The sequence below is a fragment of the Sipha flava genome, unplaced genomic scaffold, assembly GCF_003268045.1.
Source record: "Sipha flava isolate LNK unplaced genomic scaffold, YSA_version1 167_pilon_pilon, whole genome shotgun sequence".
In the NCBI taxonomy this organism is placed as follows: domain Eukaryota; kingdom Metazoa; phylum Arthropoda; class Insecta; order Hemiptera; family Aphididae; genus Sipha; species Sipha flava.
The window spans coordinates 652,778-679,514 of record NW_020271856.1 but is presented as its reverse complement, the minus strand read 5'-3'; the positions used below and the strand labels follow the sequence as shown (position 1 = coordinate 679,514).

The 26,737-nt window shown below is 29.5% G+C and overlaps 6 protein-coding genes and 1 pseudogene across 7 annotated transcripts; 5 read left to right on the top strand and 2 right to left on the bottom strand.

Annotated features, from left to right (window-relative positions):
* The first annotated feature begins 300 nt into the window (after positions 1-300).
* On the top strand, positions 301-4,033 carry LOC112679752 (zinc finger MYM-type protein 1-like). The gene is made up of 3 exons (XM_025549663.1): positions 301-318; positions 3,596-3,770; positions 3,849-4,033. The coding sequence occupies exons 1-3, from the start codon at positions 301-303 to the stop codon at positions 4,031-4,033; spliced, it is 378 nt and encodes a 125-aa protein (XP_025405448.1).
* Positions 4,034-6,052: 2,019 nt separating this feature from the next.
* LOC112679751 (craniofacial development protein 2-like) lies at positions 6,053-7,264 on the bottom strand. Its single transcript, XM_025549662.1, has 2 exons — positions 7,181-7,264; positions 6,053-7,111 (listed from the first exon to the last, which is right to left on the bottom strand). Exons 1-2 carry the CDS (start codon positions 7,262-7,264, stop codon positions 6,053-6,055), a joined length of 1,143 nt encoding a protein of 380 aa, XP_025405447.1.
* A 2,106-nt stretch (positions 7,265-9,370) lies between these two features.
* Positions 9,371-13,788, bottom strand: LOC112679765 (spindle and kinetochore-associated protein 1 homolog). 2 transcript variants are annotated; one of them, XM_025549679.1, is made up of 6 exons: positions 13,558-13,788; positions 12,129-12,231; positions 10,285-10,510; positions 9,877-10,232; positions 9,650-9,819; positions 9,371-9,587 (listed from the first exon to the last, which is right to left on the bottom strand). In XM_025549679.1, exons 3-6 carry the CDS (start codon positions 10,489-10,491, stop codon positions 9,439-9,441), a joined length of 882 nt encoding a protein of 293 aa, XP_025405464.1. In that variant the 5' UTR covers positions 10,492-10,510; positions 12,129-12,231; positions 13,558-13,788; the 3' UTR covers positions 9,371-9,438. The 2 variants fall into 2 exon arrangements, with proteins under 2 accessions (XP_025405464.1, XP_025405463.1); XM_025549678.1 differs by lacking the exon at positions 12,129-12,231.
* A 156-nt stretch (positions 13,789-13,944) lies between these two features.
* LOC112679766 (cytochrome b-c1 complex subunit 7-like) lies at positions 13,945-14,729 on the top strand. Its single transcript, XM_025549680.1, has 4 exons — positions 13,945-14,078; positions 14,143-14,190; positions 14,262-14,428; positions 14,510-14,729. The coding sequence occupies exons 1-4, from the start codon at positions 14,048-14,050 to the stop codon at positions 14,591-14,593; spliced, it is 330 nt and encodes a 109-aa protein (XP_025405465.1). The 5' UTR covers positions 13,945-14,047; the 3' UTR covers positions 14,594-14,729.
* Positions 14,730-14,773: 44 nt separating this feature from the next.
* Positions 14,774-16,155, top strand: LOC112679763 (annotated as a pseudogene).
* On the top strand, positions 16,133-16,651 carry LOC112679764. Its single transcript, XM_025549677.1, has 2 exons — positions 16,133-16,282; positions 16,348-16,651. Exons 1-2 carry the CDS (start codon positions 16,159-16,161, stop codon positions 16,632-16,634), a joined length of 411 nt encoding a protein of 136 aa, XP_025405462.1. The 5' UTR covers positions 16,133-16,158; the 3' UTR covers positions 16,635-16,651.
* Positions 16,652-22,670: 6,019 nt separating this feature from the next.
* Positions 22,671-23,778, top strand: LOC112679762 (ATP-dependent (S)-NAD(P)H-hydrate dehydratase). Its single transcript, XM_025549676.1, has 2 exons — positions 22,671-22,703; positions 22,827-23,778. Exon 2 carries the CDS (start codon positions 22,839-22,841, stop codon positions 23,754-23,756), a length of 918 nt encoding a protein of 305 aa, XP_025405461.1. The 5' UTR covers positions 22,671-22,703; positions 22,827-22,838; the 3' UTR covers positions 23,757-23,778.
* Positions 23,779-26,737: the final 2,959 nt, after the last annotated feature.

The window sequence follows — 26,737 nt, the reverse complement described above, 5'->3', positions numbered from 1 at the left end:
ATAAAATTAAAAAATTACAAATATTTGTTTTGTAAATTTAACGAAGCTTACAAATTACTCAAAAATCAAAATAATTGCATTCTACAATTAAAGCGTATTTGATGTTATCAAAAGTAAATGAATAACGATTATCTGTTTATAAATATTTATATTTGGAAAAACTTCTTTCGACGTCCACTGAAGTGATAAGGAGGCACAAACGAGCCACTAGCCGACGTTATAATTTTCGTCATTTTGAAAATATTACGAAAAAAATAATAAAATGTTGATATAATAGTTCATAAAAATAAATCAGTAAAAATGAATAAAAATGACTTAGTAAGTAATAAACACCAAAAAATACAAAAAATGCAAAATAAAAATTAGTTATTCGGATTCACATGCTTAAGAAACATATTTGTGGCTAGGAGAGTATTGTCTAAAAAGTTCCAAAAAAAAAATGCAAAATGCATAAACTTTCGAGCCATCACTAGATGAGCAAACCAAGACCAAGATAGTCTAACTATCATAGTGGTAGTATTGATCTTGTTCTTGCAGCTTATTCTTAGGATTTTTAGTCGATTATATTCTTGGTCTTGGACTTGGTCTTACACTTCAAGTCTTGGTCTTGTTGAAAGACTCTTGCATTATTTAAAATTTAAAGAAATAAATATATCCCTATCTAGGCTATGAGTTGATAGAATTTGATAATTGTTTATTATCTCCAAGAAAATTAGTTAAACACAATTGAGATATACGCATATACATCATTATATGGGTATGACAATAATATTAGTGAGCACTGTACAGTCTCAAATAACACATCGTCATTTATATCAATTTGTTTTTGCTTCAAAATCGATCGTATTTAATTAATATTTTTTGTAATTTTTTGATAAAAAAGAGTTTATGTTTAGTTAAAAGGAAACTAAATTGTTGATCATTGACAGTAAAAAGTATGGATTTCAAAAGAATCTTGCATGTGATAACTTATAGAGGTGGATATATACAAAACGAAACGTGAAATTGAATGGAGATTGTTTATTTGAAAATCTTTTAACACGTAAACACGAAAGAAAAGGCAATGGTACATTCATGCAACAATAATTAACAAATTTACTAAAAAGAAAATGTGAAGACGTTTTTCACAGAGCCACCACCTAAAATTAAACGGGAATCGGTCAACTTGATAAAATACCTTTTTCAAATAGGAACTAATTAGGCATGCAGGGTTGAGGCTCGGGAACCAATTTAAATTTATTGTAAAATATCTCACTTATTGTGATGCAACATAAATAAATATAATAACATTAAATAATTTTTAATAACTGTATTTTCGCAAAAAACATACAATCGTCAAGCAATAATATATATTAAATTAGGTAAAAGCAGTAAAAGAAGTCGATTTATTAGATTTATTTTATTCAAGAGAATCATCTCGGTCACTTTCGGCACCAGTGGGTCTATTGCAGCGAGTTAAATGATTGCGAACAGCATCTTCACTCAATATAAATACAAAACATATTCTACATACCCATACCGGATTATAACCGGTCGTTGTTTAATCAAACCTCATCATGAAAATGGGGCAAAATAATTGTTCCTCACTTGGTTCTTCATGATTTTCCATCTTTATTTTCATATTAGATTTGAATAATTTTAATTTTTGTAGTACTGTAGATAAAACACATAAATCCAATAAGTTTTGTAACAAAGTACAAATATTGATTTTTATGTAGTATTCTGACTATAACTAATTTCTTCAGAATATTAATATTCAAAAACTCAAAGTTTTTAAATTTTATCCATACAAATGTACAAAATTAATTATGATAAAGATGTCTTATTTTACATATTTCTGGAGTAAATCATACCATCTACAAATATTTTATTTGTCTGACTTTGGTAAATTTATTATTTATGTGTTTGTATACAGTAGTCAAATGAATTTAAATTAAAAAATTAAATAAATTAAAAGGTCTACAGAAATCTCAAAAAATTAATAATTACAGGTATAAATTTAATAGAAAACAGAGGAATTTGATTAAACAATATGAAATATTTTACCTGAGTTTTTGTAATTTTCAAAATCTATTTTTATAAATTTTATTGGCATAGAACCATGGTTTAAATATCTTCTAGTATAGGTTGTTTTAAAACAGTCTTTTTTTAAATGAAAGAATCAATTCCTACGAGATGGTTTATAATATTCCTCAAATAATCCATATAATTTCAGCCATAGAGATCTTTGAAATAAATTGAACTTAAATCTAAAAATAATATCCATTTATGTATTTTGTATTAATTTGAAAAAATTAAACTTACCTGTGTAAAAAAAGGTTTAGAAATTTGATTGAAGTTCTAAATATAATGTACTACTACTAATATAATGCAATGTGCAAATTATAACATTTCAGTAGATATTGTTGCTTTGATGAAAATTGTAACATGTATTCTAAGTAGCGAGTAAGTTTTGTATGATGTACTATGAAGACTGTTAAAATCTTTTTTTATAGATGCGGAATGACGAAAATTCATCCATCACTCAACGCAAATTTATAGGTTAGATTATTGGGGGTTGTAAACATGTGTTTTTTAACTTCAAATCAATAGTCTACGGTGAAGGGAGCAATATAGTTATTTGTACTAATCTGTCTCCTCCAATCAGGGAAGGGACTATTGTAGTACATTAGTACTGGGTGATGGACGCGACACTTTCCCAACGCCATTGACTGTGGTCCGGGGGATTGTCACACCTGTATCAGATAAAAGTCTCTCGCGGGAATATTCATAAACACAATTATGTAAAATTAAATTTTTAATTTGAAGTTTATCTCCTCAAATCCATTAAACAACGATGGAAAATTCTTTTTTTTTTTTGTTAAATCATTTATTAAAACAAATGTTTACAATCTTTATTAAGGAACATAATAAGCAGGGACTAAAACCTCGAGGAATTTTACGGTTCCAGTTCTGGTTCAGTTCCTAGAAAAAAAATCAGTTCTGGTTTTGATGACGATTCTAAAATAACTAAAATTTGGATTTTGGTATCTTTTCAGTTTTAAAAAAAAAACTAAAATTTCGGTTTCGGTTATTAAAATTATAAGCATAGAAACAGGGGGGAGGGGGGTATGGAGATGGATTTTTTTATATATATCTTATATACATTTTATGCATTACACGGAAGAAAGAAAAACTGAAAATCCTATGTTATCAATTTTTATAAATCGTTTTATTTTAATTTGACCGATAGATAACGTTTGATCAGATTGTCGGAGAACTTATTAGTCACTACCATCGATCTCATACTAGTTTAATCAAGTTTAATAGTTTGTAATTATAACTTATGTATAGTATAATATATTACATTTTATATTAATATTTTATGTTTAATTTAGATGATTCTGACGGTAATAATTCTAATTTGAATGACTTGAATGAAGGTAATTTTCGAGCTATTCTAAAATACAAAGCTAAAGACATAGATTATTTAAAAAATCATCTAGATTCTGACTCTCGAAATAAATACATAAGTCCTCAAATACAAAATGAAATTATTACTATATATGGTGACTTAATACTAAGTAAACTAGTAAAGATAGTAAATTCATCTCAGTGCTTTTCTGAATTAAGTGATGAGATAACGAATGTGTCAGTTAAGGAACAGATTACGCTATGTGTACGTTTTGTTAATGGTACTGGAGAAAATGCCAAATTAGGCGAGTTTTTTTTGAAGTATGTTCAAGTACATAATTTAACTGGTGAAAATTTAGCTTCAGCTATACTTGAAGGTATGCACTATTTTATGAATATATTAGGTGATGAGTTTAATAAATAAAATAATTTTTTTTAAATTGTATTTACATAAGGTTTAAATTCTTGCGGAATTGACTGCTCTAAAATTTATGGTCAGGGTTACGATGAGGCAAGTAATATGTCAGAGAAATTTAAAGGAGTACAAACTATAATACGAAATAAGTATCCTAGGGCATTATATGTTCACTGTGCTGCCCATACATTGAATTTGGCAGTGTCTTCATCATATGAACAATAATCTATAAGGAAATGTTTAGGTTTGGTAGAAAAAATGCATTGTTTTTTTAACACACCTAAACACCACAGTATACTACTGGAAGCTATTACTAATAGTGATCTTAATCCATCATCCAAATCATACATTGATTCTTTTATAATTAATTTAAAGCAAGGTTTCTTGTCCACAAAAATATTTTAAAAGATACCTAAGTTACATTAAAATGGTCATTTGTTATTAAATATTATTTACAAAAATCATTAGGTATGGACTTTCTGTCTAGGTTTTCAATATATATTTTCTGGTAACATTGATTTTCAAGACTTTGAAGAACTTGTACATTTTTATTTTGACACTGATGTTCAAACAGTAATTGCAGGGTTAAAAATCTGGCAATCAAAACTAAGTGTAACAAATAAAAATCCTACGATAGCTATAGAAGCCCTGAGACTATATGATTCTTTATTTTGCTGGCATTTATTACTCTTGAAGTGTTTTTGTCGCCATCACGATCTTGTTTCCAATCCTCTCTGTTATGGACTATTGTCCTCCACTCTCGTACTCCTATTTTCTTGAGGTCTTCTTCCACTGTAACTTAACATTTTTTCTAGACTTTCCACGAGGCCTCTTTTCCGTAGGTCTCCATTCCAGCACCATTCTAACCGTCTCTTCCTAATTTCTTCGCATTACGTGACCAAACTATTGTATTCATTGGCCACTTATAAAGCTAGTGACTGGTGCCAGATCCAACTCATCCTATAATTCTCGATTAAATTTTCTTCTCCACGCATCTGTTCTATTATCCTAGACATGATCACAAATAATTCTCCAATTTTTTTTCAAACGTCCTTAGTCTCCTTTCTAAATTACTAGTGGTTGTTCAGGTTTCGCATCCATAAGTTAACGTGGGCTTTATTATAGCCGTGTACAACCCTGTCTTTGTTTTCTTTGAGAATAATTTTGATTTCAAAAACTTACTTAATGCGAATGCTGCCTTTTCAGCTTTTGTTATTCTTATTCTGATCTCTCTTGACCAATCATTTTTGATATTCAACATGGCGCCTAAATATTGAAATTCGTTAACTTTTTCAAAGCCTATTGCTTCACCATCATCGTCATATTCTCTTCATTCTCTAATAGTTTCATTATTTTCGTTTTTTCCTTATTAATTTTAAATACTACTTTACCGGCTGTTCTTTTGGTGTCATTTAACGAGCTTCCCAAAATGTTTAAATCATCCGCAAACCCAAGCACCTGAGTTCTTCACTCCCCTATTGTTATACCAGTTGTCTCCTTCTGCATTTCTTTAATTGTTTTCTCCAATGCCAAATTAAATAACATTGGAGACAGTGCATCTCCTTGTTTTGGACCAGTATTTACCTGAAATGCTTTAGAAAATACACATTTTGGTTAAACCTATTAACTTCTTTGGGATTCCAACTTCATCCATTATATTGTACAAACTATCCCGATGTATACTGTCATAGGCTTTCTTGAAGTCTACTCGTACTATTTCTCTATTATTTGGCCAATTACTGACAGCTGCTCTATCGTTGATCTCCCTTTTCGAAAACCGCACTGGTATTCTCCTAGGTTCTCTTCCACGTAGGACTCTAGACGGTTTAACAATATTTTCGAGAATATTTTGTAAGCTGAATTTAATAATGAGATACCTCTGTAATTTTTGCAAACTGTTTTGTCCCCTTTTTTATATAACGATATAATTATCGCTTCATTCCAACTCATTGGCACATGTTCATCTCTCCAAATCTTCTGGCATATTTTGACCATGGCATAATTTAACTGTTTGCCCCAGTATTTGATTAGCTTTGATGGTGTGCTGTCCGAACCAGGTGCCTTCCAATTTTTTAGGTTAGCTATCACTTTATCAGTTTTCTCTTGAGTTACTTAATTCACCATTGGTTCGACTCTTTGGGAGGTTGTACCTACTGTTGGATTCACTGGTACCTCCGCATTCAAAAGTTCTTTAAAATATTCTTTCCACCTTATAGCTTTTAGCTCTGGTTCCATAATTATTTCTCAATCACGATTTTTAATAGCTTTCAAGCTTGGGTTGAACGACTTATATTGCCTGATGGTTCTGAAGAAGTTCCTTATACTACCTTGTGAACAGTCTTTTTCAGCTTCTTGTAGTATACCGTTTAAGAAGTTTCTTTTTTCTCTTTGTATAATTCTCTTGCAATTTTTTCTCTCTATTCCATAAATTTTTTTTGTGTTAGCGTCATTAAGTTTTACGTAGTTATCCCGAGACATAAGTCGTTTCTCTATCGCTTCTCGGCATTTCTCGCTATACCATTTTTTGTTCCCACTTTTTAGTTTACCAATTACTTGTTCTGCAACTTTTTTAATAGCTTTACTTATCTTGCTCCATTCATTCTCTATATCCTCTTTTTCAATGTTCTCAACATATTCTCTCATCTTAACTGAATATTCTTGTTGGGTTTTGTCATCCTTCAGGCGTTCCAGATTATACGGTATATTATTTATACTCCTCAGTCGTTTCTGACTTAGTAATTTTAGTTTGAATTTCGCTACGACTAGAAAATAGTCCGTGTCACAGTCCGCTCTCCTATAGCTACGTACGTCTCTAATGCATGAGCGGGACCTTTTTTGGATGAGAACGTGATCTATCTGGTTAATTGTAACATCATCTGGTGACTTCCATGTACCCTTATAGATTTTCTTATGTGGGAATGTTGTGCTACTTATTATCATATTTTTTACTGTTGCAAATAATGTTAGCCTAAGCCCATTCCCATTGCTTGTATCATGAAGACTTTCTTTCCCTAATGTATGTGAAAACTGAATTTCTCTTCCGCATTTAGCGTTGAAGTCGCCCAACACTATCTTAATTGTATTCTCTGGTAATTTTTCATATGCTTGGATCAGGTCCTCATTGAAGGTGTCCTTTATATCCTCGTCAGCTGATTCCGTTGTTGCATATGTACATATCAAGGCAATATTTATGGGTTCAGTGTCAATTCTTAATACCGCTAATCTCTCTGATATAGGGTTGAATTCCTTTATATACGGTTCTATGGTTTCATGTACGGCAAATCCACACCCATTATGGTGTCTCTATTCCATTCCTGAAAAGTATATAATATACTTTCCTACTTTTAGCTGTCCTTTTCCAGCCCATCTTACTTCTTGAATACCTGCTACTTTGATTTTATATACGTCCAATACTTCCACTAGGTTTTGACATGCTTCAGTTCTATAAAGAGACATTATATTCCAGGTCGCTATCTTAAACTCCATTGTCCGTTTCCCGTGTCCAAACTGTAATCCATTTCTCTGTGTCCGAGTCCGATTTAGTGATGATATCATAACAATATATATTTTTTTAACAATGTAGGGTTGTTAGCCCTACATTCATACCCCAACCTAAAGGACCAGACTACACCAACCAATTAAGATCAGGGTAGGCCTATTGTAAAGCACTGAACAGAAAGGCTCTGGGTAATGGGGACGCCACTTTCCCGACGCCAATAATAACTTATCAGTATAAAATATAAAATCATAATAATTAGCTATTAGGTAAATATACATTGTTAAATACTACAATACTATTGAAAGTATGGAAATTAAAATTAAAATGACTGAGTTCATATAGTATTAGTATATTATTTAAAAATAACAATATAATAAAATTAAAATAAGCTCCTTTGCATAGTTAAACAAATCATAAATTAGGGAAATATAATGTTCTCATTAATATACTCAAGAAAGTATGAAAATTAAAATTTAGATGGCTGAAGACACTTCAGAAAACTTAACTAGTAACATGTAAATAAATCACAGGCGACTAGAACTATTACTTATTAGACGAATATTATCATAAAAATAGCTGCTATCAATAATAATGCACCGGTTTTGTTGTTACTACATAAATATATTAATATTAAACATATCTGTGGTCGTTACTAATTTATAGGCAGCTGATAGACTATACCACGTTGAATGGGAAAGCCCAAGATTGTACCGAAACGATATCATACAATATTAACTGATTAAATGACATTTGACAGTCACTATCTCAAACGTAAGAAAAAACATTTTTCAATACTTCATTGAAATATTTCATAAAGCATGAAATTTTCAATTGTGAAATATTTCAAATTTACAATCTTACCTATTAATAACAGATATAAATAAAAATAATGCTATTATAACAATACCGAAATTAACCATAAAAAACCTTTATAAAAAATTATCGGTTACGGTGAGGTTCCAATTTTTAAATAAATACAAATAAAGGTTCCGGTTTGGTTCCGATCTTAAAATTTATTTAAATTAAAGTTGCGGTGAGGTTCCGGTTCCCAATATTCAAAGGGTTCCGGTTCCAAAACCAGTTCTTTTAGGTACGGTTCCAGTCCTTGATAATAAGTAACATTTCTTTAACTTAATTATACTGGCGCATATGCAGTACAACTTTTTTGGCAGCCACTTATTTTAACCACTAATTATTTTTTGTCTCATTTTTTAATGCATTTTGGTAACTTAATCAACTTTCCAAGTAGAAAATTGACCAAGTTACAGCAATTTAAAAAAAAAATGATAAATCGCACGGGATTTTCAGTATTTTAACTGTAACTTTGAAAATAATTGTTCTAGGGTTTTTTAAACTGGAAATTTTTACTCCTATTTATTAAACTGAGATTTTCACGTTATTATAATTTTAACTACTGTTCATTTTCACTTTAATTTATGTAAGAATTTTAACTTATAGTCTAAAAACCGTAAATAAGTATATTATTTAATATATTACCTAATAGATGAAATTGGAATGATAAATTGCGAGCGACTTTATGATGATTATATTTACAATATAATCATTCAAACATGTAACCTGTTATTATTTTGCTCTAACTTTTTAGGTGGTGGCATTAACAAATTTTTATACTTTGCCCCAACAAATAAAATACAAGTCAGCGCCACTGCACATACTAAGTATTAACTATAAACTGAATATACATATATGAATTTCATTGTAGTGTAAAAATTACAGTAAAATCTATAATTCAAAAACTAGGTATAAATTTAAACCAGTATTTTAAGTAAAAATATTTAAAACCATTTGGACATATTTATCAAATAAAATAGTTTTCTGATATTTTTATTTGAATAAAAAGTATTTAATAGTTTCATATGAATGACAGTATTCAATAGTTTCATTCAAATGTTTTTTGTTACGAAAATATACAGTTTTACCAAAAACTGAATAAAATATACAATAGTGCCAATAGTTAGAAAACAATTTATTTTTATTTTCATATATAATAATAAAAGTAGTTAAAATAGCAATTTTTCAATTAATAACAAATACTATAAAACAAGATATCAAAAATCCAAGTAAATGTTTAATTAAAATTAAATATTTTCATTCTTTAATTTAAAATTTTTTAGTAAGGTAAATAATAAACAGAACCGCCTACTCGAGATTCTTTTAGCCGTTTTAAATGTCTTAAAATTGGTATAATGTTTAATGTTGTTTTGTCCACTTTTGTTTCACTAAATTTAGTAATATCCACAGCAGTCACAAAATATTGCCCTGAAAGTATTAAAACACAATTTATACTATACATTTTAAAACAATTTTTACTAGATTCATACCTTGGCCAACACTATTTTGTTGAATTTTCCATGTATTATACATATCTAGATCCTTTTTTTTCAAAGCGGTCCTTGACTTTTGTAAGATACCATATTTATTTTCTAATGTAATGTTAATACTATTTATTACAACATTCACATTTGATGAAGTTAAACGACCTTTCATGTATCTAAAAAAATTGTGACAGTAATTTAAATAATATTTTATAGTAATAAAATATGTTTACTTTGGAACAGTATCCATTTCATTGTTGTCAACAGGTTTTAGAAGTGGTATATCTGGTGTTTGTTTATAAACTTGGGATTTTGATGATTGTCCCATCATAGTTGTGCTCATTGAAGTATTATTTGTAAAGATAGAATGATGTATAGAAGTTTCATTTGGAGAGTAAGTATTATTCCAGGTTGATACAGGTGACATTGATATGTTGGTCACATTATGTAAATTATTACCTCTATAATCTTTTATTTCATGTTGATAATTAAGCTCATTGGTATTAGAAGGATTTATTGGAATATTTTCAATCATATAATCACATCTTTCTTCTATTCTCTTTAGTTCTTCAAGTTGTCTTTGACCTGACTACAAAGAATCCAAATAAAAAAATTTTAAATGATAATGTAAGTCAACATACCAGTTTAACAGCATTTCTTTCTTTTGTTAAAGCATTTTCAAGTACATTCATTTGGTCATCAAATGATTTAATCAAATTATCCAATTGATCACAAGATTCTAATATTTCTTGCCCTCCTTCAGCTTCTTTACAACATAGCATTACATCTAAGCAAGTACTAAGGTTATCAACAGTTTCCACCATTTTTTCTAAATCAAAGATACTCATTTTGAAAAAAATATATTATCTGAAACGAATAGAATAAAATTTTAAAATCTAATAAATATATAATTTACTTATATATTTGAATCAGTTTTTACAGAAAAAAATTAATTAAATATAATAATTTAATTTGGCTCAACTTAAAAAAGTACTAAGAGAAAAAATAAATAAATAGCAAATTCAATAAATATAAATTAGTTTGGCCATCACGTTCATCATGAACACACATTGTACACTGCCTTGTATTATATTCGCTCGATTATTGGTATGATAATCATTAGTAATTTTTTTGGCCATTATTGACCATCAATTCCAACTTATAATAACATCATAACAATGAATAATACATAAAATACCAGTCCCACCTCACCAAGTACCTACACCAAAACCCCCTCAAAACAAAATTTATCAGCCTCGTCAATTTCATTAGTTCAAAATGACAAAAATAAAACTAAAGTCTATGTTTCACCAAACCGTTTTATCCCACTCACCACTACTGATAATAACGACGTAGCAACAACTTTGTCTCTAACCAACCTCAAGGATGATCCAGTAAACCTGTTTCACACTAAACGAGATATGGGGCTCACGGCTCCACCTATCCACGTCAAAAACATTTCAAACTATTCCGCCTTCAATAAGGTATTAATCAACATTACCGACCAAAATGGTTTAACATATAGGTCAAAGTCGTCACACATCATTATACAACCAGCAGGTGGCCAAAACTTTAGTAAAATTATTGATCATTTATACAAAACTAATGCTAGTTTTCATTCATACACACTTTGTCACCTTCGCACATATAGGATCATAATCGGGAACCTAGACTTTTCCACTTTAAGTAATAACATTATTAATGCTTAAGCTGATTTGGGACACTCAGTTAAATTTACTTACAACTTAAATTCATTTACAATGTCAAAAATAAAAACAAATGTTCTTTACCCTTATTCTTTGTGGATATTTTAACACAAGACAATAACAGAGACGTTCTTGAAATTAAGTCTCTACTCAATATCAAAGTCTCGATTGAGAAACCACATAAGAAACGTAATCCTCCACAGTGTCACAACTGTCAATCCTACAGACACACACGAAATAATTGCCATCACAAACTTAAATGCATAAAGTCTGGTGATAATCACCCCACGAAATAGTGTTCTAAAGACCATCACAGTTCTGCCAAATGTGCTCTTTGCAATGAGGAACACACAGCTAACTACAAAGGATGCCCAATTTACAAAGCTACTCTCAAAAAAACAGTTCCAAAAGTCACTCCGACCAAAAACTCTGATTTCAATGCCCAGTCGTAAAACCAAATCGTATATGGAAACCACCAAAATTCAAAACTTTTACACAGAACACAAAATTTCCGATACTTTTACAAGTTTTATACCTAATTTAAAATCACTAATTAATCCCCTAATCTCTCTTTTGTCTACAGTATTAAAATCTCTTACAACTAATGCCAGTTCCACACAGAGATGACACAGAAACAAAACAAAAACAAAATACAAACACAATTTTTTTTTTCTAACTTAAAAAAAATATGTGTCCATGATGAGTAAAAATTAAACAAAAAATGAAGAAAATTTCAAACATTTTGTTTGTGTTTTATTTTTGTTTTCTCTTGACCATACCCAACAAATTTATTTCAAAATGACATCTTATTTTCAGCGATCAGATATCTATTCAGTCAGTTACTGAAGTTCAAGCATTTCAGATGTTCAGTATTCGGTATTTCTAAATAAAAATAAATAAAATAGTGAACATTTATCTTTAGTAAATCGACATAAATTAAAATGTGGAAAATGAAAAAAAATATTGAAAACTAAGAAGATTTACTTATGCTAGGTACTGGTTTTTTTATTTACAACAACTGTACTACACTATGCAATAAACCAATTGGTACTAAATGCCTAAACCGCACTATCACATTATTAACTACTGTCAAAATATTATTATCGAACTATTATTTTTGACTGTTGGTTATTTTTAAAACTTTGTCCACACACGCACAATAATGTTTTCCAAAACAAAAACCTTTTGATATTTACCGACATCGCTCGGGACACGATTTTGTTTTTAAAAACATGAACAATTTATTGGAAAAAACACAATTGTTTAGAAAATGTTGTCGAAAAACACAGAGTTTCTGTTTTGTTTTACTTTTGTTGTCTGTGTGGATCCGGCAGTAACAGCAGTATATAAATTAAAAATAACCCAACTATATCCATTAAAAATGTCAATTATAAAATAAAATATCAATACTACAAATGTTATAAATATGTATTAATACAAATAACAAATAAACATGTGGACATCCAGAGTTGAGCAAAAACAAACAAAATTATGAATAACTAATTATTTTGTGAATAAAGAATAATATTTTATTTTAAATAATTTTATTTGTGAAAAAAAAATTCAAATTAGGTACTGTGAATAATTTAACTTGTGAATAAATAAATAAAATAAATAGTGAATACTCAATTTTCGTGTAACAAAATTATGATAAAAATATAATACTCATATGGAAAGTTTGTTTAGTTAGATTAGTCCCAAATAAATAAAAATATTATTTATGATTTTTAGTTTTAAAATTTTCGATAGCAGATAATATAACAATAAAAAAAAAACACCAGTTTCAATTTTCAATAAAGTTAAAGTTTTAAATTATCTACGAATCATTTGAGATAAAATTGACTATAAAGAATAATTGTAAAAATTAAAATAATGAATAAAAATAATCTAGAATAATCAAATGAAAAACAAATGAATAAAGAATAAATTTTTATTTAAATAATTAATATATTAATTTTTTATTTGACTAACACCCTACTCTTTAGACATTATTATATAATTATAAGACTCTTAAACTTGTAATACCACTCAGTGTGCTAAAATATTTAATTTGCATTATAAAAAAAAAAAAAAACAAATATATTGAGACTAATGATAAATTGCATGTGCATTACTGCATAAAAAATAAGTACAAATAATAACTAGGTATGGTTATGTTTAATAAAAAGATTGATTACAGCATTAACAGAACAATGATTGCATACTTACATCAATTTTAGATCTGAGATCAAGCAACAATTTTAGACGGATCGACAGAATACAATTCACAGAGTTAGGTGCTAACCTTTTTGTAGTCAGCAGATTATTTCTAATATGACTTTTCTGTAGCTATAACTAACATAAATGATAAAAAAAAAAGTAAAAATAGAAAAATTTATCGAAATTATCTTGTATTAGTAGAGTTCCCTCCAAATCTTTGTTTTGTTTTTCATTATTTCTGATAACTTCCCAATTACAAATTATTTTATCACTTCAAAAGAACATCTGATACGAACAACAGATCCTTCAAATCACGGATGAAAATAAGGTTGTATCCACTGGTGTATTTCGAACGGCTACACTGAATGCATACTTTGATAAAGGTCATTTCAGTAATCCAATGAGATAAAAAGAATTTTCAGAATTTTCTTTTATCGTTAATTTAATTTTTTCAGCAACACATATTGTTTCAAAGGGTTGATTACTTTCTATTATAAATATGTCTATTTCGAAAGCTTTAACTTCCAATGGTAAGTAGACAACAATTTGATATGTATCCAAGTTCCAACATTGTAGTACTTCTTATTATTTTAGCGGCTATTAAACGATGGGCCTACAATCTTTCTGGTTTCAATAGATATGGTATGTTACAAATTTTCACAATTCATGCTACTTTTGAATTTTAGTCGTTACTAATTGTTTTTCTTTAATAGGATTACACCATGATGATGTTTTGCAAGAAAATGATGATGTTAAAGAAGCATTAAGACGATTGCCAGCACATAAAGTAGATGAGAGGTCATTCAGAATTATACGTGCAATGCAACTCTCTATACAAAAAATTGAACTACCAAAAGAACAATGGACTAAGTTTGAAGAAGTAATATTAAAATACAAAAATATTATGTAACTAGTACCTTTTATTATAAATCTTTTTTTAATTAAATTTTTATTTTTGTAGGATGATCGTTATCTACAACCATACCTTGAGGAAGTCATTAAAGAAAGAGAAGAAAAAGAATTCTGGGAAAAAAATTACTATTAGACTACTTACATGTAATTTGATATATAATAAATCATATAGATAGTCATTATTTGTCAACAGTTATTATTCAGAGTAAAATGTTATGAATTTGTTTTTTTTCAATGAAATACATGTTTAGCCTTGTGTGATAAAATAATAACATTTTTTATAAAATATTGGTAAATAATAGTTGTGCTGAAATCAAGAAAAATATTTATTTTATATCTATAATTTACCTATGTTAAATTAAAAAAAAAAAGTAATTAATATAAAGACTATTCTATTCTGAGTATTCACATCCAAGGTATCTAGTTGAAAAAGTCAGTGGTACTTTTGTTTAGAGTATATATGTTACGGGCAAAGTATACAATTTTGTCATTTTACATAATGGCCGGGCATTATATAAAATGCCCGGCCATTATGTAAAATGACCTTCATATATTGGGCAATATAGATAATACTATGTAATTGTAAAATATAAAGCATTTTATTCATTATATTTTAACTTTATAAACATGATGAATATTAACTAGGAGGTACCTATACTAATATTATATTTTATTACTATTTAATTTTAAAGTATAGTCAAAATACCAATGTTGGATTTGGTATTTTGGTTTTATCATTTGTCATTTATCAATTGGACACGGTGGCTGAAACAGAATGGGACACGAGTTAAATACAAAGTACAAAAATATCACTAGAGATATTATTATGCTATACTTAAATAGTTGCGAATCATGTCAATGAAAAGAAAGCACAGCCAAGAAAGGGCTGTTGGTAAAACCAATTATATCTTCTGAGATGAATTCTCGCTGTCAAATTGACCTAATAGATATGCAAGCACAATCGGATGGTGAGTATAAGTTTCTATTGGTTTACCAGGACCACCTCACAAAATACGTACTACTTCGACCGTTAAAACACAAACGTGCTGAAAACGTAGCGTATGTATTATTAGATATTTTCACAACATTCGAAGCACCGTCAATTTTACAATCGGATAATGGTCGAGAATTTGCAAATAAAGTTGTAACTGAAATATGTGCGATGTGGCCAGAACTTAAAATAGTTCATGGTAAACCTCGTCACTCACAGAGCCAGGGTTCAGTTGAACGAGCTAACCAGGACATTGAAAATATGCTTGCTACTTGGTTGACAGATAACCGTACTAAAAAATGGAGTGAGGGGTTAAAATTTATCCAGTTTATAAAAAACCGTTCATTCAACTTAGGAATAAAATGTTCACCTTACAATGTTCGGTACAAAAGCAAAAATTGGATTAAAGAGTACACTTCTGCCAATAAATATAATAAGCGATTTAAGAACCGAAGAAGACCTCGAAACAGCTCTGAATTCTATTTCCACTACTTCGAACAGTAACAACGATATCGAAAATACCGAAGGTATAAAATAAAATAATAGTAATAATATTTCTTATTGAGTAGGTAATATTATTAAAATTACTCTATGTGTTTGTTTTATTTTAGCTGTACCTTTAAGAATAAAATCTATTTGTGAGAGTAGAAATGAATCACTTAAAAATCATTTAATCATTTAAAAATTTAAAAGTTCAAGCGACAAAAATGAAGCAAGCTTCCGAAAATCGTTTCCGTCCCGGCGAAGTTGGTCAGTCAGTAACGGTTAAGATTCCAGACGTCGATAGGGCCCGTAGTGATTTTAGAAATATTATTGGAGTTATTCTTTCGAGTACCTATAAATACTATACTTTTATTATTAAGATTCCAGATAAACTAATAAAATTTGTTTTACAGTTAACAATAACATGTACGAAATAGGGACTAAGGAAGGTCGCCTTTCAACTTTGTATAGTAGAAACCAATTTGTAATTTACAAGGAAAGATTTCTGAAAGTCGATGATGTGCCACAAACCAAGATTTCACTCCGAGAGACAGCACGGACATTTTCTAATTTGGGTGGTCAGGGCTACGACCGATGTACGTGTGTACAAAAATATAAAACACGGAAGTGCAAGTGCAAAGCTGCGGAGAGACTATGCACATCAAAATGCCACGGGAGTAGTGCATGCGATAATAAGTAATAAATTGATAATATTGAGTATAAATATTATCATTACTTAATGGTAATAAATAATTACTACTAATAAGTAATGAAATATAATTAAATAGTAATAAAATATAATATTAGTATAGGTACCTCCTAGTTAATATTTATCATGTTTATAAAGTTAAAATAAAATGAATAAAATGCTTTATACTTTACCATTACATAGTATTATCTTTATTGTCCAATATATGAAGGTCATTTTACATAATGGCCGGGCACTTTATATAATGCCCGGCCATTATGTAAAATGACCAAATTGTATACTTTGCCCGTAACATATACATAACAATTAAATTAGAAAATATTTAGTTCACTATAAATAATCAAAATATAGTCATGGTTAGATAAAATTCTAAGTTAACATTTTGAAAATTATATAATAATGAACTGAAACTAGTGTTTAGAAAGAATGTCGTTCGTCAACACACAATCACATGTTCATATTCATATATTTTGTATGATATAGGAAAATATTTCTCTTTTTTCAAATAGAATGTGAATGATATTTATATTTTTGATGAATTTGAACAATTTTTGAGGCATTAAATTTAAAAATATAAGTATAAATAATAAATATTGATTATAATATACTAAGTATAGGGTTTTAAACAAAAATAAAATATACCTACCTAATAAATTTTTTAAAGTTTCTATTTTTACCGAAAGCAAGTAGTGATTCATAAAAATTAAATAAATAAATTTAAAGGAACAGCCAAATTAACATGTTCATTTTTTCATAGAACTTGAATGTTTACATAATTATTTTTAAAAGAATGAATTAATTAAATATTTAAGTAAATATTTCAAACACTGAAATACAATTTTCTAATTATACTTTATACACTTTATGATAACATTTTTAAATATTTTGCTGAATTTGAGAAAATAATTAGATTCTAAAATAACTTTCTAAACGTTACTCAAAAGAACTAAAAAAATTAACTACTAACATTTATTTTTTTTTTTTTTTTAATTTCAAGCCTATCAACTTTTAAAGACATTTAACAATGGCCTACAGAAGAACTTTATGTTGTTACTAAAATTTATTGTCTCTATTTGCATTAAATTTTATTATTTTTGAATTATTGCGAAATAAATTTAAAAGATACTGCAAAATATTGTGTTCTGTGTACCAATGAAATGTATACTAAACCTGATCTTTTTTATATTTTGTTTATAAGGTTATACAGTAGGATCAAATAGGTGAAAACGTATGAACCAGCAAACTCTGTATATACTAAATGTTAAGGTCCGCGCACACTGCCGTGGTGCGTTAGGTTATTTCCAATCACTTACCAATTACTGTTTTGATTATATTCAAGCGTGTACTATAGTAATGAAACTAAATAACATACCCATTACTGTAGGTGCTTTTTATTCCCCTCCACGTTAAAATATCTCGAATGCTATATTTGCAGATTACTTTAATACAATTAAAAACAATTTTATCATAGGTGGCGACTTTAATGCTAAACACAATGCTTGGGGCTGTCGCTCAAACAACCCCCGTGGCATTGTCTTATACAATTTTGTCAACGCAAATAATTTCAATGTACTAGCTCCGCCAAATCCTACCTACTGGCCATCCTCCCCTGCAAAAAACCCTAACATCCTAGATATATTTCTCACAAAAATCCCTAGCAATCTACATTGCCTAATTAATAATATTTTAGATCTAAACTCTGATCACTCATCTGCTATACTCCATGTGTCCGCAACTACTTTAGCACGAACAGAACTGCCTAAACTCTTTCCCCCCCAACTGACCGCCTTGAATTTCAAAATATCCTTTACCAACGAATCAATCTGAATGTTAAACTTAGGTCAAATCTTAATATCGATGAAGCGGTAAATAACTTGACTATGCAAATACAATCAGGTGCCTGGGAAAGTACCAAGCATAATAAGACACAACCATAAAAATAATTACCCAATGTTACCTGAACAAATACGCTGCCTAATAGTTAACTAGAGTTAAATATCAAACCACTAGGCTACCATCTCATAAAACAGCCTATAATAGACTTGCCAACTCACTAAACAAGGCATTAGCAAAACACAAATCATACGAGTGAGAAAAAAAATTACACTCTCTAGATGTAAATGATGGGTATATATGGCGAGAAACCAAGCGATTACTTAAATATAAAACATTTTCACCTCCACTGCAAAATACTAATAACTCGCTTGCCGTTTCGGATGCTGAAAAAGCAGAAGTATTCCAAGCTCAACTTTCCAAAGCGTTTATCCCCACAAGGACATTATCATCCCACAACATTTCATAGATGTCAAAAATGACTTAGAGTCTTCATTACCAAATACTAGCCCAAAAAAATACTTTACATCTAAGGAAGTACATATTTACATCCGCACATAATATCAAACAATCAACACATATTTAATGGGTGTGTAACGGAGCGAGTCGTTTCACATCTATTAGTATGGCATCGCTTAAATCATCACCGGCTGCAAATTCTAAACGACATTTGTCTTCGCGCTCCAGCTCTCCCAAGTATGAGAAAAAAACCAAATCTTTCACCTCGCCAAATCGATTCGCTGTTTTGTCAACGGCCTGGAGCTGGTATCGAACGTATTTACATCTACTCCAATGCTACAGAGCGCGAGCAACAACCACCAAGTCAAAACGTACTGAAGTCCATTCATATGCCGGCGATTCACGTAAAGAACATCAGAAACTTTTCTGAGTTTCATAAAAAATTAATACACCTTACGGGTATTAATGATTTTTCGTGTAATTCCACACCATCTTATTTAATAATTCGGGCCAACAGTCACCCTGCCTTCGCCACCATTTCGATCTAATAAGTACTAACGCGGAATTTCATACCTTCCGTCCCCATTACATGCGCCACTTTAAGGTTGTAATTCGCAATTTACATCATACCACTATTCTATCCGATATCTCCGATGCCCTGGCGGAGCATGGACACTCTGTGATACGCGTGGTAAATATAAGAAAGAACCAACGTCCGTTACCTTTTTTCCACGTCGAATTGGCACTTAAGAATAATAACCACAATATCTTCAACATATCAACATTGCTTCATTCCATTGTAGTCATCGAAAAACCACACTCTACAATTAATGACCCACCTCAGTGTTTTAAATGTCAAGCATATGGTCATACCCGCAATTACTGTTGCCACTCCCTAGATGCGTCAAATGTGGTGACGACCATCTCACAGCGAATTGTACCAAAGACCGGTCATTCCCGACTAAATGCGCTCTGTGTTTTAGTGATCATACAGCCTCGTACAAAGAATGCCCAATTCGCAAGAAATTGGTACTATCAAATAAATTTTAAGCGCAATTGGTAAACTCCCGTCGTACTGATTATATGTATAAAATTATAATAATAATAAAAAAAACCATAATATTACAAAATAATTAAAAGCACATATTTTCGTAAGCCCAAAATGCTCATAGGCCCTAAGTGCCTGTAGAGCCTATGCGCATCAGTGGTGGATCCAGTGCTTAATTTTTTTTTTTTTTGGGAGGGACAAAAGTTGAAAAAAATGTACAGCATTAGTTTAGTTCAATATTAGCCTAAAACTAGTAACTTCTTGGAGTTTGCATGTTTTTCAATAATCATTCAAAACATAGCTAAGTTATATAAACATTTGGTTTGCGCTTAAGCCGACGCAGCAAAACGCCTGCGTATTTGCCATACGCAACTAAATATATGTGGTCCTGAAATCGCACGTCCTATTTTCAGAAGGTATCGGGACTAATTTTCTTAATAATAATAATAATGAACAAAATGGAAACAATTCAAACCATTATATGGTATATTACAAGTAACCCTGGGTTTGGTGCCTTTCGGCTACAACTACGGACCGTGTATAAGCGCTTAGGCGCTTCTTACGGGCCGCAAAGGATTCAGTGGCGGGACCGCGCTACGTCGGCTGCGCCATCGTGTCGTCTAAGGACCACCAGCACCGAACTGCCGACTTTTGTACCGTTAAGTCTTGGGAGACCCCAGGCGCCCGGTCCTCGCCTGGTTGACCTAGCGACGCCACAATCCCGTCGAGTCTAACCTCAGATCTACAATATAATAATAATTTGTAATTGGGCGCCCTTACACCAATATAACAATAATTTAATAATTAATAACAATAATAATTCAAGCATTACAATCGGAATAATAAAAAGGGAGGCACAGCTCCCATTACCTCGGTATATTTGAGTTCCGTTGGATTATATCCCACGCGACCGTGGATAATACACGTGCGACGAAAACTCAGATATATACGGACGATCTGCAATGGCAGGGACAAACAGGAATAGGTCCCGGGTACAACCTCGTGGTCGATGGCGGATCACAAAAAAAAGAGACACTAAATAAATATAAATAAAGAGCACTGTTCACACACCACAATCGTACGCCAAACGCGCAAGGCACACGCAAAGGCTCACACCACGGGAGTCACTCGACGACAAACCGCCGATCTCGAGAATATTCTCTACGGCCCCGGTGACATACCAATCCGATAAGATATGAGACCGGTTCCGGGCCCGCAGAGTGTAAGCTGCGAGTCTCGAACACATTTGTTTCATAGTCATACAAGATTATTTACAATTTTTAGTTGCATATTTTGCATATTTAACTTTTTTTTAATTTTTAAATGCATATTAGACCAATTTTGATACAAATATGCAAGTTTTAAAAATATTTAATAAAAAATTATACGGACAATTATGTTACTACAGGTTTTTTTTTTACTATAAATTAAAATATATATATATGAGACCTGGTTTAATTTTTTAAATAAAAACCATTTAGCAAAAACTAATATGTATTAAATAATTCATAGTTTAAAGTTTAAACAAGAAATTCTAAACGTCGCTTCTTCTTATTTGCGAAGCAGTCTATCACTAACTGTATTATATTATTTACATCTCTGTGAACATATATTTTCATAATGTTTACATTTTACACAACAAACGCGCGTATAGAAATCAATGAAACTCTGGGAAAATAAAAAAAAATATCTGGCGGCAACAACAAATTTTGGGCTTCCCCCCCCCATTGCCCTCCTCCTGGATCCGCCACTGATGCGCATAGATTAAATATACATTGATTAATATTAATTATTTAATATATGCTATGTGCTATAGTATAGTGGCTATACGACGGCCTGTTTATAGAAAGAAACTCAAAATCATATGATGTACATTAAATATTACATTTAAATACAATGTACCTGGCTTAATAATACCTGGAATGGGAATGTGTATTATCTAAAATTAGACAATTATATTTTTTTATCGGAATTTCAATATTGTATGTACACTCCCATAGGTGAATGATGTCTGCTTTGACGAAGTCTTCGTAAAATATATATGTTCTTTGGGATAAATAATGATAAATAACAATTATTATTATGATATAACAGTTACTGTTATATTATTACATTTTTTTATTATAAAACCATGAACATTAGAATAAAACGAACGAAGCAGTTTGGAAACCGCTGCATTAAGGCGTTACATTACACCTAGAGCGTATTTGAGGGGGTCGAAGGGGACATTCGCCCTCCCCCATGGATCGTATTTTTTTAATATAATACATTGATTTATTTAAAAAATGTATTGTATAAATAATTAAGAATATAAATTACTAGTCTATCATTATAACAGGAACATGAGCTATAGGTAATGAACTGTAAATTATTTTTAAGTTTGTATTGAAGAAAAATTAGTTCCCCCCCTATCACCTTAACACGAATACGCCCTTGTATTACACTTAAGTGCTCCGGTGTGTACCCGGCTATAGAAGATCGTGTTCGCCACTATGCTTCACATATAAACTGTTATCAGTGTCCATTCCATTGTAATATTATCTGTAATATTATTTTTTATATCTTAAAAATGATAACAATTGTTAATGGAAATGTAAAGTAAGCAATGGTTTTTGTCATTTTTTAATTAATCTTTTATTTTGTATTTGAATTGTTCATATATTTTTGAAGTGTTGAACTCTGTAATATTATATTTTAAGTTATTTTATAACTTGTATTCTGTAAGTACTTAGTTGTATTCCATGCTATCTATATCTAGTAAAACTTAAAATTGAATTACTATGATTTTTTACAATTAACTTATAATGCAATAAATATTTATATCAAAGTTATTTTAAATTTAGACTATATCCACTATGACTTCACACATAAATATGTTATGCAAATGCAAAACTCTGTTACCAATTTTGTCACATAACTTGCATAAAGGACAATCGGGAAGAATTGGTGTTATTGGAGGCTGTGAAGAATATACTGGAGCCCCTTATTATGCAGCCATTAGTGCATTACGTACGGGAGCTGATCTTGTATATGTGTTTTGTTTCAAATCTGCTGCACCAGTGATTAAGTCGTTTTCTCCAGAACTTATTGTTTTACCATATTTGGATAGTCCAGACTGTATTGATCTTTTAAAACCTTGGTTAGAAAAACTCCACTCTCTGGTTGTTGGACCAGGACTTGGTATGAGCTGTATTGCTCAAGATGCTGTTAGGCGTATCTTTGAACACATTAGTAGAGAATCAAATTTTAACAATAAAAGAATGCCCATAATTGCTGATGCAGATTCTCTTAATGTAATAGAACCAGAAACATTTCGGAACTATAATGGTTGCATTTATCTTACTCCAAATGTTCACGAATTGACCAAACTATCTAGTAGACTGATAGGACGTCAAACTTATGAACCAACGGTGACTGATGTTCAGGCTCTAATTAATAAATTAGGAGGTAATTTTGTTATTGTATTGAAAGGAGCTGAAGATGTAATAGCAAATAAAAGAGGAACTTTAGTTTGTAATGAACAAGGTTCGAATAGACGATGTGGTGGCCAAGGAGATATATTAGCCGGAAGTATGGGTACTTTTGCTTATTGGGCTTCCAAACAAACCCACTATTGTGACGAATTGGATCCAGAAGTGCTTGCTGCTTATGCAGCTAGTGCACTTACTAGACATACAAACAAAATTGCATTTCAAGCAAAGGGACAAAATATGATTACTACAGATATTGTTGATTTATTACCAAATGCATTTCAAAATCTATTTGGCAATTAAAACAATTTTTGTTCGCATTTCATTTATTATTCATTTATTAAGATTTATTGGATTATATTATTTTCAAATTTTAAATGTTACATTTTATAACTAGTTATTACTATTGTTATTATTAGTTGAAAATACATTTTGTTTTCAATGATTATTTTATTTCTATTAATGATATCTTTGAAGCACAACATACTTACAACAATAAACTTGTTTGGAGCTATTCTTAGTGCATATATATATAGCTAAACTAACATTTAATTCTTATGATACTACTTCAAGAAATCTGAACAGTAAAAAATTCTGTCAAACCAAGGTTGTACGACAAGATTATCCCTGTAGATAACATTCTGACATTTCTAAGAAGAAAAAAGTATAGCATTTTAGTTTTTTATGCTATTTTATTATTCATTCTATTGTAACTTTTTCGTTAAATATTTTACCAAAAGGGTTAGGGGTAAAGGGTAATTTTGAAAATATTCTTTTTAAATTTGGTAATAAGTTTAATCATTGATCAACATTTTGTTTATAACCAATTTTAAGAGACAGTCCATATTTGCAAATCATTTAATACCAGTGGCGCATGCAGAGGGGATAAGGGGTTGTAACCCTCCTCCTAAATTTTCTCCGATGTCTAGGTTAAAATTTACAAATTTTACTAGTTTGAAATATGAAGAGCTAGTATTGAATACCAAGTATCATTGATTATAGAATAGTCTATTCTATTATCAATGCTATTATTTAAGTCGAAATATATTAAAGATTTGCATAATTTTGTTAATTGTATAATGTGTTATATTTTTACCTTGACCCCCCCCCTGAAAAAAAATCCTGTGTACGCCACTGTTTAATACTGATAAACTGATCATGTACCATATAATGATCATGTTACTATGAATATCATCTGGATCACAGTATATTTGTAATTATTTGTAATCAATAGAAGCTGGAATAATATTTTCTCAAGGAAAAAACTAAAATAATTGTTATTACAATACTCATAAACAAAAAACAGTACTAGATCAAATGATGAAACGACTATGAGCTTAATTAAGTATGTTTCAATGTCTATGTCATTGTATATCATATGTTATAAAATTATTGATTGACTTTAAAGTAGATTATTAGCAGTACAAATAAAATTAATGACATCACACAATAATTATTTTATTCAAACACATAAATGTTTCATAATTCTTAATATATGTTTAGCTATAGAATTATATTTATTAACCTAAATACAAGCAAACCATTCTTTACCTACTGTATAATTGATTATATATACTTTTTCATTTATAAATTATAATTATTTTCTATCTAAATATTGTATATACTCAGTGTTTCATATACATGAGAATATTAGTAAAAAAATGAATATTTATAAAAGCAAATAATAAAACATATTATAATTCATATATTAATAAACAAATATAACTTGATGAATCTTTAACAATAAAATAGGTTATTCCAAAAATAATACCTGTGTTAAACACACAACACATGTGATAACTTTAAAAGTATTACATTTAATGATTTATTGGCTCAACATTTTAGTAAAGAGCATATATTCTAGGCAGTGAAGTCCATTGGTTAACTTTCATACACCATTCAGTGAGAATTTAGTCTCCATGTTAATAAAAAAATATTCTTCCAACAGACTGAAACGTTCATTATAATCTGACAAATATCATGTTCAACAGTTCCTTGTATGAGTTGTACATCTATTTATAGCTTACCATTATGAATTTTGTCATTGATAAAAAAAAAAAAAATTAGGTAAATATTTAATTTATTAAAGTAGTACGAACTTTAATTAATGTTTGAAATAATTAAATTTGACTGACGAGATAGACATTATGAAGTTGAACTTGTTTACAAAAAAGCAATGAAGCACATGTTACAATCAGCAAACCATTTAAGGAACATACAAAAATCTAATAACTTCTTATCAGGTATATTAAATCGCATTGAATTCGTAAAATCGTTAAAACGAATAATGTCACAATAAAAACATTTTAAATTGTTAATAAATTATAAGATTTTAATGATTAATATAAAAATTAGGTAGTAGAAATTTTCAAGGACTGTTACATTGATTTTCACAAGGCTCAATATTTCAATACATGTAACTGAATCAATAAAAGCGTTAAATGAAAAATTTCTATAACCAATAAGTTATAATGGTAATTTTTACTATAAAATTCCTAAATACCAATCATCCCACTTAATAATTCAATCTACATAGCACTACAAATCTACTTGATTACATAAATTATTTCTATTGTTTATCACAGATTAATTTCATTAAAAACTACACAAGTAAATGAAATAAATTCCTTCATTTTTTGGAACTAGAATATCAGAAAATAGTGTTTTAAATTAAAAATGTTATCACTTTAAGAGTGTTATAAATTGAATACGCAATACTTTGTATGTGTTATTTCAATTTCTAAAAAAATATGTCTATTTTTAAGAATAATGTTATAATTCATCATTATACCTAGTGTCTATATTTAATTAATGTTATTTAAATATTTTCTTAAACTTTATATTCATTTCCTAAGTGAATATAAAAATAACAATTACACATTACAAAAGATTGAAAAAAAATCTAAATAAGATTCATCAAAGTCATAATGTTTGCATTTGTGCTCAGTTTATGAACCTATATTATACAAATTAATTACAAGTTCATACACAAATAAAATAATTTTGATCAAATAATGATGCATGCAAAAAACAAGTAAATGATACTGAATTAAATAAATAAAATTAGGAAAAATGTATTCAACATCAGGTGATATTATAGATATAATATTTTTTAAAAGAGAATACCTTAAACATATGTAGGAAACAATTCTAACCTATTTAATTTCTAATTCATTAGATTAAAATACAAGGAAATGGAAAATTGAGATATTATTTTATCGATATAAAATTGTTTGGACGGAAACTAATAGATAAAACTTGCACTAGTCATATATTTTAAAAAA